The following is a 20827-nucleotide window of genomic DNA, read 5'->3' as shown; positions in this document are numbered from 1 at the left end:
TGCCTTTGGTTCCTTCTGGTGCCTCACATGCAACCATTGCCATTCCTTCCCCACTCCTACCAATCTTCCCATTGCTATTACTATTAGGATATTCTTCTGTCATTAGAAGACAGTTAAATCTGTAAGAATCTTTTTTCTGAATGAATTGCTGTAACATATTTTTTTTTTTTTGTGGGGGAATTTGCATTATGGACATTAAAATGCAGAAAATTGTGTACTTTTTTTATTTTAAATCAGCTGCTTCAAGGGAGAAAATAAGAAATGTTTCTGAGAACAGCTTTCCATTAAATGAGAAAGCAGAAGCTCCATTCCTCATTCTCACACCATCTCTGTTTATTAACCTGAACTATTTTAGAAACAAAACATTTCTATATCTTTCATGTAAGCCAGGCTAACAGCATCCACGTAACTATCAATGCAAGTGCAGAAGCCACATAGAAAAGGGAGGTAAAAAGCTTTTTTTTTGTGCTTTATTCTAAGCTCCAGAGGCCTAAGAAAACTGCCTGAAACTCTTCACAGTTCATGCATAGCACAAGGTAGACTGTATTTGAGTGTATGCAGACAACCTGGACCAGCCCTTTGGTGCATCCAACCCAAAATCTTGTTTCCAGTAGTGGCCATGACAGAATAGGCAAGAAAGACTGTAGGAATAAGACAAGACACATACAGTAACTTCCTCTTTGTATTCTCTCAGTCTATAATAATTTTCAGCATAGTTTATATGTGTTTAGCAAGTCTTAAAGGATTTTTCTCCCAGTAGTTTGTCCTTGAACCAAATTCTAGCATCTCCAACATCTGTTGGCAAAAGCTCAATAGTGGACCTCTTGTTGCCTGAAGGGTTGCTCCTCTTATTTTAAACCTCATCCTCATAGTTTCTTCTGATGTTCCTGAGTTCTCCCAATATCCAGAAGAAGCATGACCATAGGTTATGCTCTACCTTTTGTAACCTGGTTTGGGTCTTCCTGAGACCCAGGAGTCAGCTCTGTTATGAAAGTTCATTGTGGGTGTCTGCAAAGGGATAACAAAATGAAAATCAGTATTAGAGGCAGCATAATTTATTTCTTTGGAAATAAATACTTCAGATTATTTAGTTATAAGGTTTTTTTCTCCAAATACTGATTTTCCCAATTATGCTAAACTTGTGAGTCTGTCTTTAGAAAGACTACAAATAATTTTAGCTCTAATTTCTGTCATATGGCATATCTCAAGTCTTAGCTTGTTTCTCCAGCAAACGATGTCTTGCACAGCATATTCATTTCCCACTCCACTGAGTGCATTATGATGCTGATGTCCAGCAGGTGAGTGTTTCACTGGAACGTATTTAGCAATCATTCTTTAAAGGGAAGGTATTTTTCATCCTGGAGTTTTCAGATACTACATCTTATTCCATGTTTGTTGCCTATAAACTTCTCATAGCCCAAGGAAAGATGTTTCTAGAGTAGCAATTGTTGATTTGGATGAACAGAAATTCTGAATGTGCATAAAACACTTCTCTAACCACACTGTTCAGTCTATGCAAGTCAAAACTGTTCTCACCCAGGGGTTAAGTGATGGGTGCTAGGGAGAGCATCCTCCAAGCACACAAGGAGTGTGGCAAGGACAGGTTGCAGGCTCAGCTCTGTCTGGGGCAAGCTCACTGGAAGGGCTTGAGAAAAAAAGATGTTTATGTTGCACCTGTGTTTGGGGTGAGTGATACCCCACGAGGACTCACAGTAGCAGCCTGTGACATCCTTTCAGTGCAGGGCTCCTCTGGTTTTTCACTGACCCTCTGCCAGGACCAGCAGGGCTCCATTTCTGTTGGAAGGGTGGTTGCTGTCACTCCGGGTCTGAAAGAAATACCATGGAGAGGAAGAAATACAAGACTTGGGGGGACCTTGGTAATAAGGTAGCAAAGGTAATAAGGAAGCAAAGACACCCTGACAGCTGGGTCTCATTGATTTCCAACATGTTGGCATTTATATTTTATTTATACATTTAACAGAAAACAGGTAATTAGCACGAAGATAGGTCATAAACCAGCAGCAATATAACATGGATCATACTTGATGTAACACTTACTGTCAGAAAAACTGTACATAAGCCCACAAGACACGATGCATGAAGTAAGCATGAAAGATTGCTCCCCAGGTACTGGTCCCAGGGAGCTCTCAAACCTCTGTCAACAAATAATTTTTATGATTTAGTTCACATTCTTCCTTTCCCTGTAAACAATTTGATCTGGATGTAAACCATCAGGAAATGCTATGATGGGACAAATGCTCAGGGCTGCTCAGAGGCCATGCCAAGCTCTGCTCCAGGGGTGGTCAGGACATGGAGCTATCTGCATGGATGCCTGTCACCAGAGCAGAAGGGTGTATAGCCACACAGCTCTGCTGGGCAGGGCTCTGTAATGTCCCTCCCTAGGACACGCAGTGGTGTCCAGGACAAGCACTTTCCTCCACACTTGTTTTTACGTTTGTTTTCACCATGCTTGAATAATAACCTGTCTGTCCTGAGCAGGAGCAAACCTCCATGCAGGTGGCCACTCAATTCCTCTGTAGGTTGAGCTGTGCTGTGAAGGGCAGGTGGACTTTAAACCCTTGTAGCGAAGCAGGGTGGAAAATCAGATGTAGATCTGTAGCAGCTTGTTTTATTTCTTTTGTACACAAAAATAAATAACTCAGTGCTGTGATGTCCTTGGGGTTAATATGAGGTTAATAGCAAGGCTGTATTACATTTTTCATCTTCCTTTCCAAGTTTCAATCTGTAGTCGATTTACTTTTTTAACTCACAAAACACAGGAGTAGCCTTGAGATACTCCTGGGACTGCAGTAGGAATCAGATAGGGACAGTGGGGCTTGGTATATTATCTCCAGTTTTAAACAATTTTATCAATTCCAGATCTGAAAACATGTATTATTTTAAAAGCATGGATCCTGGAGTGTAGAACCCCTCTTCTGCAGCCAATCTCCTTATCAGGGAACTGTGAAGTATGTCACACCTCAGATTACTTAGTGGACAATTGATCCTTGAACTTTTAGACCACCTTCTGTTTCCTCTAATATTAAGGCTTAGTCCAAGCTCATCACATTCAAAATAACTCCTGTTAAACTGCTGTGAGTGTGCTCCCGTACAGCAGCAGGCAGCTGTGGGAAGGGCAGGCTGCCTTGCAGGTTTGCCTGAACAAGGAGGCTCCAATTGCTACAGCTGGGTGGCTGCATGGGAGCAAAGTCCCCTTCCCAACCTGCTCCCTTTCACTTGTGAAACACTTGAGTCCTCTGGGATCTGCAGAAATGGGATGTACCTGATTTCCAGAATCAGGACTGCAAGAGAAACTGCTCATGGGACACTGCATGGGTAACACCCATAGTTGCATATTTAAAAGCCTCATCTTTGCTGCTAACTCAACCACTGCAGGAGACTCAGATTTCCTTTCTTCATTTTTCCTTGACACTAGGGCCATTAACTTCCCAGCTGCTTTCTGTGTCAGTCCTAGCTTATACCAGCCTTGCCTTTCCTGGATCATCCCTTCCTTTCACTGGCACAAGTGTCTGTACAACAGTGACAGAACAGAGTAGCCACCAGAACTGGGTTAAAACAAAGCTTTCAAGAAGAGAAAAAAAAAATTTTTTTCATTTTAACATGGATCAGTTCCTCAATCCTGTGCTTCACATTGTCAGGGGCGAGTAAAAAAAAATACAAAGGGAGACTAAAGAGCAAATGATGTGTGCAAGGACAACCTAAACTATAAATGGATGGATGTGATCAGTCTCAGTCACTCAGCTTTAGAAGATATTAAAATCCTCTTTAAGTCTTCAGGTATTTTTGTAGCCTTAAATCACTGTCTCTCTTCTCTCTGAAACAAGCTCCAAAAATGGAGAGTGGCAACAGTGGCAGAAGCAAATGGGACCAGTACTGTGAGTAGGTGTATGGGGTGAGCAGCTCTTGCCCAAAAGACCAGCCTCATTTCTGGCTCCCTGAGCCACTCAGGTCACCCTGGAGGACTCACATCTCATTTTATTTTCCTGATTTCTTGCAGCCTGTGGAGACTGAAGCAGGACTCTGCTCTGCTCTGTACCAAGTAATCCTAGGAGATGTGTGTCCTGGCTCCCACACATTGCTTGGACTGGAGTAAGTTTATTCCACTTTGAATTTCTACCTTCAAGATGACTCCCCAGCGGGATGAATTCTGACCTGCAGCTCATAGGGACAGAAGAAGAAAGCTCCAGCAATGTCAACCAGCCTTTCACTCCCTATGCATCATCCCCTTATGCATCATCCACTGCCTGGATTTCTGATGGCCAAGGATGGTGGCTTTAGGCCCACTGCAGGTACATTTTAATCTTTGGTATCTGATTTTGACTCTTTGATTGGAAAACAAAAGTAAGTAGTAAGCTGTCACCTCCAAAGTGTCCTGGCCAAGTGTCCAGGTTACCAATACTGCTAAGTACAGGTGCTGCTGCTGGGAGCAGCTCCTTGTGGGTCCTGGCAGCCAGCTAACCAGGTGCTGTTCTTTCTGAGAGATATCACCAGACATTCCTGCTGGCTATGAAACACAGCCGTGTGTTATCACTGAGCAGAGTACAGTAGGAAAGTCCCTTTTCAGGTGTGGGGTGTTCAAACCAATGCAGGGGGTTGGGAGCAGCCCATAAACAACTTGACCTTCACTCCTGCACAGAGATCACACATCCAGGTTGCTCTTGGGTTTCTGAGGTGCTCTTGGTTGAGCAGGTCTATGCAGTCCTCTCCTCAGACCAACTGAAAAATGACTGCAATGTTATTATAAAACCAAGGAATAATTGAATCTTCTGGACAGGCAGAGTCCTACAGCTCCAAAAGCAATCTAAATTTTTTAAAGGTTCCAATCACTCTCAAAGCATAAAGAAACACGATAGAGATAAATGCAGGGGAAAGTTAGAGATGTACTGCAGGGCTGCTATTTTGGAGTATGAATTTACTTTTTGATTAAAAATAAGGTCTTGGAGTTTAGGGAGAATCTGCACTTAGTTCTGGATCCTGTGCCTTTGCTGCTCCTTTTATTTACAGAATAAGTTGCAGGAGACTGTTGTTATTTTAGACATGCATATTTTTTATCTGAGCATTACTGCCTACCAGAGACTTTGATTTTTTTTTAATGTTGGCTAATTTTGTGTTTTGAGTAGGAAGTTTCAACTTCACACCAGTGCTACACATGCTCTTCTGCTATCCAGCAGTCTGGGCAAGATAAACCTGTAACCAAGATATGCCTCCACTAATCTCTATGGCTTTTAACAAGATTCTATTATTGCTCACCTTACTGTGGATTTTGAGAAGATGTGGGGAGTAATCTTTAAAATATCTGGGATGCAGGCAAGTGTCCCTATACATCCACCCAGCCCCAGTTTTTGGTTCTGCTTTCTAACTGCTGAACAAAGCAGGGAAGGCAGGGCCAGGTGAGCTGCCTGCAGTAACCTCTGCAGGGAGCCGGCCTCTTTCCCCCCCAGAATGCATTACCCACCTCTGCTCCCATACCAGATGCCTTCCCAAATCCTCATTCCCCTCCCAGCACTTCTCTAATGTTTGTCCTGTACCAGCCTAGAGCTCGCAGGAGAGGGGGCACTCATGAGCCCCACCCCTTCTCACCCACACTTTACGGTGGGAGTGCCCAGGCAGCGTCAAGGCAGGAAAAGTCTGTAAAAAGCAGCAGAATTAGCAAAATCTTGCACATCAAAGCAAGTCCTAAAGCAGGCAAAGCAGCAGCCAGGAAAGGTAGTGACCCAGTCCCAACATCTTGCCTTGTCCATCTCTCCACCTTGGCACAAGGTGGAGGCGGTGCCAGCACCCTCAGCCTGCTCCATGGCTCATCCATCGGGAGCAATGAGGAGGATTAGCACTTGGTATCAACTTGGGCATCTGCCTGCCTGCCAGGTTTGCTCTTTAAAACAGGCTGTCAAGCACAGATAGCTGTTGAATCAATGTGTGCCTGGTAGCTGTTGCTTCTGCCAGCACAGGGTGGGCTGAGCCACTGCACACCAGGAGGGATCCAGGCTATGAGAGAGAGGATGCCAGTGCTGACTCCTCAGTGCCCATATCAGATTACTGTGAGAAAGCAGTCAAACAGGAAGACTTCAGGGATGGTGTCTGCCACTGCCAGTCTCCCCTGCCAGTGCCAAACATGCATGTTTGCTAAGCACAGAGGAGACTGGATGCAGTATGGTTGGTCAGTTCTTTGAATGAGATGTGAAAGCAAGAGCCTCCTCCACGAGCCTTGACAAATCCTTTCCACGTCCTGAACAGACTACGAAAATCAGCTGACATCCAGATCACTGTCTCCTCTTCCACTGGGCAGCTTTTCATGCCCATCCCAAGGCTGCAAATTGCTGTGGATAATAGCTGTGACATTTATCCAGATCATGGCTGCTTACCCGTGCTTGCATGGAGGGCCTGGTGTTTGATGGTCCCATTGCAGAGGTGATGTCTGGCTACTTGGAGCTCGTGTACTTGGTGACAGCCTTGGTGCCCTCAGAGACAGCATGCTTGGCCAGCTCTCCTGGGAGCAGCAGGCGCACGGCTGTCTGGATCTCCCGGGAGGTGATGGTAGAGCGCTTGTTGTAATGGGCCAGGCGGGAGGCTTCTCCAGCAATGCGCTCAAAGATGTCATTGACGAAGGAGTTCATGATGCCCATGGCCTTGGAGGAGATGCCAGTGTCAGGATGAACCTGCTTCAGCACCTTGTAGACATAGATGGAGTAGCTCTCTTTCCTGCTTTTGTGCCGCTTCTTATCGCCCTTCTTCTGGGTCTTTGTCACAGCTTTCTTGGAGCCCTTTTTGGGGGCTGAGGTTGACTTTGCTGGCTCTGGCATCCTGAGAAATCTTTCGCTGGGTGTCGGAGCTGCTTGGAGAAAACATGAAAAAAAATGGAATTCTTTTTTGATCTTCTACAGAATAATTGTATTGAAAGATGAGAGAGTCTGAGTCAGAGACAAGCAATAGCTCTGAATCTGAGACAAATATCCCATGATCCTGTGCAAGCATTTTTGAACTGCCAGCAAGAACTGCTCTGGTTTGTATATGGCTTTCTGTTGTTCTCTGCTTAAATCCCTATAACACTGGCCTTGTCAATATCACTGAACACAGGTCTAGTTGGCATCTATTTAGTAAATATGAGATGGAGGGTGAACATCTTTCTGAGAAAAATATTGTAGTTCCAAAGAAAATACTGACTGCAGTATGGATTAAATTAAAACTTCCTGGAATGGGCCCAAGACTGTTGCAAGGTATCAGTGAAACCACCTTTATATGAAACTGGTCAAAATAATTTTATGGTAGGTAGAAGTTTATTTTGAGGGTACTTGCATTTCTGTGGCTGTTGTTTGACACCATGTATTCCAGTGGAATACAAAATTAATACACTTTTAAGCTAGCTAGCTGAGCTATAGAAATCTCTCATTATTCATATTAGGTAGCAAAAAATATCAGAGAGTAGAAAAGCTTAGAGGAGGTGTCAGGAATCACCTGGAAAAAAAACAGAAATGTGGATAGTAGTCAAACATCAAAGTGATTTTGGGCTACATGTTGATAGAAAGAATTGTTTCCTGCTATTTGGTTCTTTCTGCTTTTGAGTGAGCAGGTCTTCACTGGACAATTTACACCAAACGTGCCTGATCCTCCCTCTGAGTTTTTCTTCACTAGGCCACAACCTGCAGAGCCATGATCTGCAGCTGACTGCTTTCATCCAGAAGTGCAGTAACAAAAAGGCAGTATGTAAACCATCAAAAAACTGTGTGCCTCCACTACACTACAAATTTACACGTGCTTTATCACATGGGTCAAGGGAATAATTGTGTTGCAATCTAGTAAGCTTCCAGTATCACCCCAGGGCTTGGGTTTTACTGCTCTGTGTCCCCTTTGAAGACGACCTAGGAATTATAGTCTGCTGGCCAAGAGAGACTAGTAGAGAAAAAAGAGTTTCAGAGCTGATGGCATACAGGAAAATGGATAGAAGTAAATAGGAGAGAGAAAGCTGGGATGTAACATATGGTCTGCATACTCAAGAGTATCAGAGAGGGACCTAAATGGTGCCTGTGTCAAAGCAACGGCTGCATGCTCAGCCCTGCCTCTCCTTCCTGGGAAGGAGTGAGACGCCTGGTTTCTCCACTGTTGCCTGCATTTGCATTTAAAACCAGATGCAGCAGCACTGTTGCAACCAATCTATGCAAAGTTCCTGGTTGCTCCCTGTGGGAGCAGACATCTTTGATACCAAGGCTGGATTCACGTGCCCACATCTCAGTGGATACCAGCGTCTGCTTCCAAAGCACGCAAGAAACGTCCATGGCTCCAAATCAGTATGTGAGATGATGCCTCCTGCACTGCTGGCTGCTCTGTGCCATGAGGCACCAGTGCTGGGCTCTGGCAGCCTCATGGTCTGGCGGGCAGCGGGCAAGGGGCAATGCTGAGCACTTGAAGTGGGGGTACACCAAACTGCAAGGGTAGATTGGCATTGCTCGGGATTCCAGGGAGCAGGGAGGCAAGGCCTTCACCACAGCCCTCCAAAACACCCTCCTGTCTAGAAGCCAAAGCTGGCATCAGTGTCCTTAGCACTGAGTTTCTGCTTCAGCAAAGCAGTTTCTTCTCCAAAGACATGATTTTCATGTGCAAAGTGTTTCACTGTGCCACCTCATCCCCTTTCTTAAATTCCCCATGCATTCTTCTCAGTGGTGGCATTTGGAAGGGCTAGTGCTGGACTGCCCCAAAAGTTCTGGACAGCTTTCAAAATTCTGACACCTGCCCCCTTAAACATCACATTTTCTTCCTCTGGTGAAATCAAAAATTTTCTTCCTTTTTTCCTCTATTTGGGAAGCCCTACTGAGAAAAGAAATCCCCTACTGCTCTGTTTGTAGACTTGAAAATATGTCTTTTCAACGGAAAGGCATTTTTCCAAGAGAAGGGATAACTGTGCACACGCTTCTTTTTCCCTTAAGCTCATTTCCTGACAAAAACACCACAACTGAAAAATGCAGATGACTACTTCTTAGGCTTTTTTAAAATATGTCCTTCTAAAATATGCATTAATTCTTAAGTGCACTTGTACTGCAGCTTTTAAAAAATGAATATAGTGCCCAACAGTCACCAGAGTGATTTCATATGACTCCAGAAAAGGTCACATCTACAGGACACCTCTGTCCATTTGACTGGCTAACACCCACCCTTGGGCAGCATAGCCAGGATCTTACTCTTCTCCCATGTGTGGCCACAGTGATGCTGAAGTTCAGAAATTAACACAAAAGCTTTGGTTTCCTTGCTTCTCTCTACCCATTTCTTTGCAGTTGACTGTTTAACAGGTAAATAATACCTGCTTTGAAGACAGATTGTATTCCTTTTGATTTATTTGGGCAGTGCGTACCACAAAGAGCCTAAGTGTACTTACCAGGTAATAAATAAATAATGTTACAAATGATCAGTGGTGTCACCAACCCTTCCGTCAACAGTGTACCGCAACCCAGAGGCAAGTGCTGCTCTGGTATGAAGACAGAAGTAGTGGAATTATTCCCAAAGTGTCCATGTGGAGAGTTTGTTGAGGAAAACACTAAGCGATCTTTAAAAAAAATGGTTTCTTTTTATGAAAATAGTTGCATCTCTTTCTTTTCCCTTAAAAAACCACCACCACCACCACCGCCACCAACAAAAACAAATAAAGAGAGAGGGAGAGAGAAAGAATCTGGAGTTATTAGGTTTTGTGTTAGGAAGTGCTGCCATCATGATTGACTTCTCTACTGTGAGGTTGACCAAGCACTGGCACAGGTTGCTCAGAGAGGTTGCAGGATATCAGTCTTTGGAGATACTCAAAATCCAACTGGATGTGGCTCTAAGCAACTCACAGTCACTAACCCTGCTCTGAGCATGGACTGTGCAAGATGTTTGCCTGAGGCACCCTCAACCTCATAATTTCTGTGACTTGGAGACTGAAGATGGGCAGAACATGTTTTATGGGCTGTGTTCTCTTGATGGATGTTTCTCACAGGATACTGCAGCCAGAGACTTCCATAAGGACGCCTAAGGAGGGGAGGTGATTCTCATTTCCAGGTCCAAGCCACTGAGGTCCCTGGGACACAGCATATGGCCATGCAAGAGAAGGCACTCTGAAGCATCATGGTGACATTTGGAAGGTTTCAGGTTTTTGAGGAAAATCTTTGGGCACATTTTTACTTTATGGCTTTGTATGCTCTGAGTCAATCAGTTATCAGTGCTGGCATTTTTTCTTTCCTCAGAAAACCAACAACAAAACCAGTGACAGTAATTTTTCCAACCAGTTCCAAGCAGCAGCCTGACTGCTGCCAGAAACCAGAGCAGTATGGAGCGACATATACATCTTCCTTTGTGTTGACACCCCTTTCTTCAGCATCGTTAAAAGGAAAATGAACAGAAAAACATATTCAAAGAGACAAATCACCACAGTCTCAGATCTGAAATGGAAAGGAGCCCTGCTGAGAAATCCCATGCTGTCTCTGTTTTCCTCAGGCCTGATATATAGTTGGAGAGAGACAGGCAGGGAAGCTCCTGAAGAATTTTTGTTCATTTTTTACCTTGCTGCTGAGTCTGTAGGACCAATGCCAAGCTGGTGACAGCGGCGTGCATGGCTGACTATGTGTCTATGTGCATGGCTGACTATTAGGTGGCCTTCTGGACCTGTCCTCATGCAGGGGTAGAAACAGCACTTGGGTTTTTTTTCTTTCTTTGTCCTTTTGAAAGCTGTCCTTGCTGTGATGAGCTCTGAGGCATCCACTGTAAATTCCCATGCCCACCAGGCTGTTCCCTTACTGTAATTTCCTAATCAACCATGAAAGATACATTTCTAAAATGAACACTTTGTTCTTATGTTTTGGTGAAAAATTAAACATTTGTAGGAAAATCTCAAGCTCTCATCTTTTGGACATCTGATGTTCTGGTATTTGCTAATCTTCTGATGTTCTATTTTAATCCTTGCTAGAGCAAATGAGAGCCAGTGGGCACCTGTCCCTTCAGTAGAAATGTCCAGTTAATTCTGTTCAATTATTATCCCTTTCCTTAGTTTCTCCTATTGTATAAAAGAAAGAATACTTGGCTTTATTCCTACATGCCAAGAAATGTAAAGTGAAATCGGCTGATGCTTTTTTTTTTTTAATTTCTCTGAAACACAAAGAAGGGCAATTAATTAGGAAATGTTCCCACCAAAAGGAAAAGGCTTTCCAACAGATTAATCTGCTCTGAAATGCTCATAAGATCTGGTAAATATAGTTTACAAATTACAAATGACTGTTATTGGAACAGCATATTTCTGCAAACTGCAAATCCCCTCCCTCATATAATATGTAGCCATCTACCTGGAAGTCATTAAACAAGAATTTGCTCATCTGACAGGTATAATTATATAGTAATAGTAGAGAAAACAAGCAATATTTTGTGATTATTTGGTACCAAGCTCTGCCTTAGGTACTGAAGTAGATCAGAAGCGTGATGAGTCGCCGTGAGACTTTGGGGATGATGCCTCATGTGCAAAAACTGATAGTCATATTTTGGACTGGAAAGAATTTTTCTCTTGCTATGTTGTCTAGCATGTGATCATGAGGTAATATTTGCTTTGAAGGAAAGAAGAGGAGAATTTCCTAGAATAAGGTAAACTGTTTTGAAATGTCCAATTCCAATGATGGAGGGGCATAGAGAACAGTTTTGGGATCCTAGGTCTCCTTCCAGGTAATCCAGTACCAATAATAAGGCCCTATCCCCACTTCCACATGCTCTGCTACATTGTATATGATATGAAAAATAAAGTTATCATTTAAATGGCTAACTTTTAACCTGGGATACACACATGCAGTGTTCTAGTGAAGAGATTCCTGCTTGCATATAAGACCATGAAAAGAGGTTAAAACTGAAGATGTCCCTTACTCCTTTACATAGAAAGAAATGTTACTAATTCAGTCCCTGACATAGACACACTGTGTTCTAAGAAATCTTTAAATTTCTTTAGAACAAATACAAGCAGAAAAGAGCAGTGCCATACACTGGTGTCCTAACTCTTTGACTGATCCTTATCTTGCTTCTGTTAACCCGTTGCCTGGGAGTTCAGTACAGGGTACTCCCTACAATAATATTTTCTCTTCTTTTCTATAATTCCCATTTATTATTTTTAGAAAACACATTTTTAATCACCAGAAAGAGCTGTCATTTCTTGTGCTACTTCTGCCCAAATTTTAAGTACTTCTCAGGGCTGTGGGGGTATCAATCAGAGATGCTTATATACAAAGTAAGGAGCAGGACCCTAGATTTGAGCTCTCTGCAGAGAAGATACATTGAATTCTTAAGGAAAATAAAATCTTACCCATGAGTGAAGCAGAGAGACAATGTTGCAAGAAGAATGACTGTCAAAAGGCTAAATATTCAGTCCTTAGGCTGATTAAAAGAGTGTCTGAAGTCAATGGGGATTTAACCTGGGTCTGAAACCACAAATACAATGTTTAGAAATGCTTAGCACTAACAGCCAACATTGATTTCCATTGGAATCCAGGAGGCTCAGTACTTTATAAAAATCAGACTTGTGTTTTATCAAAGTTTTGTTATTGTTAATGAGTACTTAAAAAAAGCTTTATTATCTGCTCTTTATAAGAGCACTCATTATCTACCTGATTTGGGATATCTCTGATCTACACACTTGACCAACAGCATCTAATAAATGTAAAATTATATTTTCTCTAGATCAATACCTGTTAAACGTTTATGAGAGTTCACCCAGTTCATCTGCTACAATTACACTCCAGGCAACCTTCACACAGAGTGCCAGGGTTTCAGAGAAACCTGTAGGAGCTGCACTTTGATGATCCTTGTGGGTCCCTTCCTACTCGGAATATTCTGTGATTCTGTATTATCACTAACATCCTCAGAAAGTCTTCAGCACTAACACAGTCCAACAGAGAACACAACCAGGCTCACTTCCTTCCTAGGGTTTTATCAATAAGTCAGAACCATATACAACATAAACTTCAGCACAAGCTTCCTCTCCAAGTTTCAGAGTCATCAGGATTTGCTGCTCCTGCCACAAATTCTTTTCTGAAGCAAAAGGCTTCTGTTCCATTCCTATCCCACTTCAACTCAACTAGACCCACAAAGGATCAACCTGTCACAACAACTCTGTGTCTAGGTGTGGGGTTTAGCTCCTGTCCCTAGACTAACTCAGCAAAGTCACTCTGAAGGCAGGGAGAGGTCAGAGCCTGCTGACCATGTACAGGCAGCTGAACTTTTACTTATTCCATTACACCCTATGCTATTGAAAATAAACAGTGCAGATTTGAAATAAATTGCTCTGTGCCATATAAGAAATGAAAATCACTTGATCTTTAACCACATCATTTCAATTCCTCTGGAAAAGCAGAAGAGCATAAAATCACTTAGTCTGCTATATCTAAAGAACTCCTTCTAAAATGGAGCCATGGTCTCTAAACTACTAATGATAATAAGCCTAAAGAATTGCTATGGCCTTTAAGCAAACTATTTTTATGCATTTTATGGAGTAATGGAGAATTATCAAAATTCTAGACCATTTTCATCAGTGCTGAAAAAGGCATCCACTAAAAATGTGCTAATTCAGCCATTCAGGCAAAAATATGAGAGAAGCTACAGCCCAGCACCTGTAGGCCATAAGGGGAGAGTGGGTGGGAGAGGGAGAAGAAGCTGCCCCAGATGATAGCTGCTTCCAAGTTAAAGTAGGAGTTGTGTTGAAACCAATCCAGACATGTGTGGCACCTCTTCCTCCCACACACCTCATATCCAGGTTTAATAGGTTTCTGTGACCTTTTCCGATGCCACAGATCATTTATGTAGCAAAAAGAAACAAAAGCTCAGATAGTACCCCAAAATCTGCACTCTGGCCAAACTATATTGACTGGGAATAATATGTTCAGATATAAACCCATGCCGAAGTGGAAAGCTATGAGCCCAAATTGGACTGAAGATCAGACTAAGGGCATTAAGGCTTTTGAGTGATGTGATAGGTACATCACAATGTAGGTGTTACCATGTATTCTCAATGGCTTGGGTGAAATAAACCCAGCAAAGCTTTTTAACAACCTTCATGGGATATACATGGGTCTAACGCATGTCTGCTCAACAGACATGGGCAATATCACCAAATCTCCCCCTACATGGGGAGAAAGTGCCACTTGAGGACATGATGTGTGCAGCGGTAATCAATCATGACCAACATTCCCTCAAAAAGAGAGTCTCTCACTTCAGTCATCACTTCCCAGTTACATTACCCACATTTCAGCAAGTCCAGAAAATTATTTAAGAAAAAACAGCAGAAATCATGCAATTACCAAAAAAGGAATATGTGAAAGCTGCTTTATCATGGCTATAAAGCCTGGGTATCTAGGAACACAGAATGTAAACACAGGAGGTGGGGGTACCACACAGGTACCAAAAGGACTGCATGCCATGCCACAAGCCAAAGGGCAGCAAGTGGCACAGAATCTGATTTCATTGTTACAGAATACTGAAAATATTGTAATGTGTGTATTAATAATTAATTTGGCATTGTAAAAGCAATTTTACTGTAAAACAGAGATGTGTGACTATTACTGGAGCCTGCAGAGAAACAAAGATAAATGTCCTTCCCCAGACCTCTCATCATCCAAAGACTGGATTGGGAACATGATCCAGGACTGCTGACACCTTTTTCTGCTGCTGTCACGAGATCACATTACCACAGGCAGAGAGTCCTCTGAGTGTTAGAGGTCATCTTCTGTAGGAAGCAGGAAAATGGAGAGCCTGCTAGATGCAAGGAGAGGAGTGAAGTGTGGCTGGGACAGCACGGCAAAGCTTCCCTGGAAAGGCAAGTTGACTTTTCTCCAGAAATAGACAGGGGTGAGCACTAAGGACACAAGAGTTATTGAAGGTAAAAGTAAACTCTGGAACAAGAACTGACAATAAGCCATTTTAAAATGTTCATGAATAAATTTACACTGGAGATGAGAGGGAACATTATTTATATCCTTACTTGGAAGTGGGAGGATAAAGGCAAGGGAGGAGGGGAGAAAGATGAAGAAACCGATACCTTTCATGGTTAAAAGACAAAACTTAATTTAAAAATAAAAAAAAGATTTCTAGGAGATGGCTCTGGCATAGCAAACAACTGCTCTACATTAACCAGACAATGTATTTCCATTCTATGTTGCTGTGCTACTGAAGAATTGTTATCAAAATGCACAGATGTCCTTCACTTTCTACTTCTCTTTTCTTTATTCTTTTATTTATTGTTCCTTCCTTCATTTTCTCACACCCATTACAAGTGCCAGGAGGTTCAAAGCCCCAGCACGTTTGCTATCACTTGGTCCCATCTCACATGTGTTATTTGTACAGAGACTAATGCATTACTTGGAACAGCCACAGGCTTGAATAGCTGGCAGTTGTTCAGAAACATAAAAAAAAAATGGCTTTCAGGTCCAAATTAACCCAGGCCCAAATTCCACATTGTACAAATTGCTTGTGAATGGTGCTTTAATTTACCTCTAATTTGTGATAGCATCATTATCACCTGGAGTTAATGTGCTACTCACAAATGCCATCTCCCTTTCAGAGAAATCAAAACATAATTGGAGATACATTGATATTTACATCAGGTGGGGTACAAAGAGCAATCTGCTGAAGACTTGGTTGCAACCATTAGACCTGCAGTGCAGAAAATGGGGGTTGCAGGACAAAATGACTGGCCCAAAATGCCAGCGGTCCTGGATGGTCAGTACCAATTAGAACAATTAAATGTAAGGCTCGCTTTTCAAAACTCAGAAGGGTTTTCAAAGGCAGCAGGTTTAAAATACCAGTGGAGTGCCATATTATCTGTATCATACTGTTATTTTTAACCATCCATGGCTCCATCCTCCTACACTCACTTTCCTCCTGAGGCTTCCATGCCTTTAGTCTCCCCACTGCAATAATCCTAGAGTCTCCTATAGTCTCCTCAGTCTGTTTCTTTCTCAGATGATGGGCTCTCTTTTTGCTCTTCTTTCTCTCTGCTGGTGCCTCTCCCAGCACGCTTCCTTCACAGAGCCCATTAGTGCCTCTGCTTTGAGAAGCACATCTTTGCAGATGATTGCTAAGTCCTCATCTTGAGTTGTGCCCCAGTCATGAAGCAGGTGCAATCGGTAAGAAGGATGATTGGAGCTAGGCTGAGGACCCACAGTGCAGGAGAGGAGATAATATGGGGTTAATTCTTGCACGTGAGAAGGAGGAGGGGGTTACAGGAAGGTTGAGACAGCTACAGCTTCCATATCTTCAAGGTAGAGGTGCTGTATCTGTGGTGCATTTTAAGACTGAAACACATCAAGAATGGAAATAACCTATATTTATATTATGTATGGTCAGACAGCTCATTCCTGACAGGATGCTCCCGTCTCCTGTCTTGTAGCACACCCCTTGTTACTCTGTCAATTTCCAGGTCCCACAGAGGACCTGGAAACTTTCTGCCAACACAGCAGCAGCTTCCTTTCTCTACCCTTCCTTCACTGACATCTGCCAATGGTTAACTTCTGTCCTTTTGGTTTTCCCCTTTCCTTCCCGTTCCTTGATTCTACCTGCCTTTGTGACAGAGAAATGAGGAGACTCTTATCAAATGATTTCCCTGGCTCTCCTTCACAGTAGGTGTTCTCCTTAAGTGCTGAGCTCCACAGCAGTTCCTTCTTCTCCCTCGTTTCAAGAATTCCTTCTGCAAAAAGTCACATGCTTTTCTGTCTAAGCTTCCTCACACTTTCCAGGAGGAAGGGTAACTCATGTCCTCTTGTAACTCCCAATAGCCTTCCAGGAGGTCCACTTTCTGTTCCTCCTCTCCCTTTCTCCACTGCCTTCTACACACACTGCATCCATTGTATTGCCATTTCTGTGTTTTGTTCTCATTCCTACCTTCCAGTCTTCTTTCACATAATTTTTTCTGCTTGACAAATATCAGTCTACTACATATGATCTCTCTGCCCACAAAAGACATAGGTTATACAAACAGGTTATAAAGAGAGATTTTATGTGCCCAAAGCATGTCTAGTTTTTCTGATTAAATATAAACAAAACTTTGCCCCCTTAAATCTCCGACCATCATGGCTAAAACCCCACAGTTTCCTCTTCAACACACACCATCTGCAATGGTGCAAATTCAGAAAAAAACCTCACCCTAAGTTTTAAGGCTGGTTTGAAAGGTAAAGAATCCCCACTTCAATAGGGTGAAATAATATGACAAGGGTGGTGATTAACTCTCACCACAAAGGAAAATGTTGAGTTGATGTAGGTGGCATATAAACCCCCCCAACTCTCTTTATGAGTCAGGTAAGCTGCCAGAAAGCAGAGGTGGAGTCCGTGGTATAGAGCTGTTTTCATTCCAGCCAGTCAGTAGTATGCTCTCTGAATGACAAAAAAAAAATAGTTTAATTATTAAATGATTTTTTTAAAATGAAGATTCTTATTTAAACAGTAAAATTTAACATTTGCCCTGGATCCTTAATGATGGTGCTTGTAGTCAGTGATAGTCAAGGGGAATAATTATTAAACAACTCCACCCCCCACTCTCTGAGGTTAATGTAGTATTTTTGGTTTATACATCTATTCTTCCATCTTCCACCCAATGAATATGATCCTGCAGTCATAGCTCTCTCCTCTCCCTTTGGCTCCAAAGAAAGGGGAAGCTGAAAAGTCAAGATTCCAGTCTCACCCCATACAGAGCCCTTTTCAGAGGCAGAGCTTAGAACTGATAAGGAGAAAGCATTTCTCTCCCAATAACTGCAGAAAAGTGGCTTAATGAATGTATAAAACAATTGGGGGAAAAAAAAAGAAAAGCATTTTGTGAGGTCTTATTTTGGGTCAGTGCAAGATCCAAGCGATAATTCAAGGAGATGGTAGTGTCCCTTATCTAATATTATAATATTTTCATTAAAAAAACCCTGAAATTGAGAAATGTAAAGCAAATGTCATTAGGTTCTTGAATTCAAGGGACTTACAGTCCTCCTCTGGTACTGTCAGTGGGAGCACAACAACTGCTCTATTCACAGTGCAGCCTGAGCAAGATGCTTTCCTAAGTACACTTCTGAATTTAGGAACGTTTCCCACACACTTAATTCTTCAGTCTACCCAATATATGTGTTGGAGGATGGGTAGGAGCAGTGTATTTCAGGTGCTGAGAAAGGGATGCAATAGGATCAGTCTACCAGCATAAGTAATTTCTTTGTTTCAGCTGGAGAATGGAAGACATGGAATAGAGTACAGGTATACAAATATATGTATACACATATATTTGTAATATATTAGTATACATATTTATTACATTATTATTTTACATATATATGTAAATGCAAGGGATGAAAAGGATAATAACAAAAGGAACAGGTTGGAGAGAAAATGTCAAGAGGAAGGTAGAGTAAGACAGTGGATGGAAGTGGGACGTCAGAAAGGAGACAGCAGGAGAAGATATAAAAAGAAAGACAGAAAGAGAGGGGAAAAAAAAAAGATGTAAGAAGAAGATATATGAAAGGGGAAAAAATGAGAGAAAAGCCATGAGTGGACAAAAAGCAGAGAGAGGGGGAAGGTAAAGTAACTAACTCAATGTTTGGTAAGGCAGAAATACTGAAGCATAATTAAGACACAGAGAGACTCAGAGGGTCATAAGAAGAAAAAAAGACTGCACAGAAGAGAAGATGTGAAATGAGTACTAGAAAAAAAAAAAAATCACCTGCTGGTACAGCACTTCTGAAAGTCACGGGTGAGAAGTGCTGCTGTCCCAACAAGGGACAGAGCCAAACCCTAGGAAGTGACAGGCTAAACCCAAGGAGAACAAAGGATGAGGCTGGGAGAAGACAAACGATACCCTTGTACTAGGTTGCTGCCTTTTGTCTGAAATAGAAATCACAAAGGTCATTGAAATGGCTGCTTCAATTTTACATCTGATACTTTAAAAAGACTCTTATTTTTTCCCGGTACAATCATTCTTCCTCCTTCTCTCTCAACATTGGATTAAATTAATTACTGTACACTCCACAGTTACACCTCCCAGCCAGAGAAGAAAACCCCAGACACCATTATGCTTAAAGCAGACTTGCTTTCTGGCTCCCTTTGCTTATAAAGGTTTCCGTAGAAATCTTTCAGTAGACAAAGCTAGATTTCCAGCAGCTCCAAAATCACCATGATGGAGTTGGCTATCATTAGCAAGATGAGGAAAGAAAGAGGAAGCAAACAGGGGTGTATGCTCAGGGAAAAAGCTTTTTTGTTTTTATAATTAGGAAATCTTACCAGTATAGAGGGAAACAAATTGCTGCTGGTATATAATCTGTCACTCCTTTGCACATCGAATAATAGGAACGACAGGGAGTGTGTGGGAAGTACATTCATATTATCAAATTCTTTCTGATATTAACATGTTCAATGTAATGAAAACATAATTGGGAAAATAATATACTGTAACACAAATACTATGGAGGCTATAAAGCAAAAACCCCATGACAATCAGTGTTCCCAGGGCAGCTCCAGTCTGAGAAACCAGAGCTTTATTAGTAGTAACAGGAGCAACATTTGGAGATGAATGAATGAAACCATGTTTGTAAATGTGATATGCAATTGCACACTCTCACTTGGCTTTCCTTTTTCACAATCTGACTCAGCCTCCCCACTCCCCCATCTTTTGATTCATGAATTCTTGATCTCAAAAATTAAAGAGTTACAAAGCCAGCACATGAAGGGCACGAGATGACGTGAAATACGAGGACACTGGTGAGCACAAAATGTCACCACCCTGCAAATAGACAAATCTGCTAGAGGTAAGCAGCAGAGCCAGGGCCACCCTCTCCAGGGGCTCACTGGAGGATGCCATGCAGCAAACCACAGCTCATCTCCATTGTGCTAGAGGCACACGCTGAGGTAGACAAATTTATTACAAAATTGTATATTGTATAATATTGCTTATGCTGCACAGCAGCCACTCCGTTAGGCAGCCCCTGCATCACTGAACCCAGAAGACTGGACGTGAGAGGAATGAGAAATAAAAGGGTTTCTTATGGCATATACTCCCTGTATTTCTTAAGCTATGAAAAAGAGATCGAGGGTTAACGACAAGCAGCATAAAACACAACAAACAGTGCATGAGCAATGGCGTACAGCCCTATACGCTTACTAAATAATTAACAAGCCCACGTAGTGTTGACATAGGGGGGTCTGTATATAGGATGATCCCTTCCTTCCCTGAGGGCCAGGGCTCCAGGTGCATTCAAGCTGCAGATGGCCAGCCCAGCCCGTGGGCACCACCGGCTCACTGTAACCGGTGCCAGAGCGTTCCAGGGCTGGTGCCCAGGCTGGGCTGGGCTGGGCTGCAGCCCCAGCCCTGCCACCGCCGTGCCTCGGCTCGGGCACGGGCTTCACCTTCAGCCCCTGTTTCACCGGAGCGCAGCGAGCTCCGGCCAAACGAGTCTTACGCTCGCAGCAAAGTACCGGCAAGGCTGAGACCGTGTCCGTGCATTCGCCAAGCGCGGAACACGACGGAGCCCCTGACTCTGCGGTGCTCAAGGTCCGGCACACGGCGGGGCAGCGCTGCCCGCACACCGCATCGCGGCACAGCAGCTCGCATGCTCGGGCAGCACAACCCCGCTGCGGGCACTGCGGTGCCCGCCACTGCCGCACCGCAGGCGGCCAGCGCAGTGGGGAGGGTCTTGCCTGCTGGGCGTCTGGACTCCTCCGCAGGCGAGCTCCGGGCAGGTGCGCACCGGGCGCGGCGCGGGGCTGCGGGACCTCTCGCTGCCGCTCCGCGCAGAGCCGGCGGGCGCCGCGCCGGGCGGGCCGCGGCACCGGGGACCCGCCTCCGCCGCCGGTCCCCACC

The 20827-nt window shown here is 43.2% G+C and overlaps 1 protein-coding gene across 8 annotated transcripts; it reads right to left on the bottom strand.

The window, feature by feature from the left end:
• Positions 1–1933: 1933 nt before the first annotated feature.
• LOC113945519 (histone H2B 5-like) lies at positions 1934–20793 on the bottom strand. 8 transcript variants are annotated; one of them, XM_027639793.1, is made up of 4 exons: positions 18695–20095; positions 17967–18142; positions 17233–17373; positions 1934–6850 (listed from the first exon to the last, which is right to left on the bottom strand). In XM_027639793.1, the coding sequence occupies exon 4, from the start codon at positions 6819–6821 to the stop codon at positions 6441–6443; it is 381 nt and encodes a 126-aa protein (XP_027495594.1). In that variant the 5' UTR covers positions 6822–6850; positions 17233–17373; positions 17967–18142; positions 18695–20095; the 3' UTR covers positions 1934–6440. The 8 variants fall into 8 exon arrangements, with proteins under 8 accessions (XP_027495594.1, XP_027495595.1, XP_027495598.1 ...); XM_027639794.1 differs by having other exon boundaries at positions 17233–18142; XM_027639797.1 differs by lacking the exon at positions 17967–18142.
• Positions 20794–20827: the final 34 nt, after the last annotated feature.

This window comes from Corapipo altera, unplaced genomic scaffold (assembly GCF_003945725.1).
Source record: "Corapipo altera isolate COAL_440 unplaced genomic scaffold, ASM394572v1 1b, whole genome shotgun sequence".
NCBI lineage: Eukaryota > Metazoa > Chordata > Aves > Passeriformes > Pipridae > Corapipo > Corapipo altera.
Note: the sequence above shows the minus strand (reverse complement) of the source record. Positions and strands in the feature narration are given on the sequence as shown.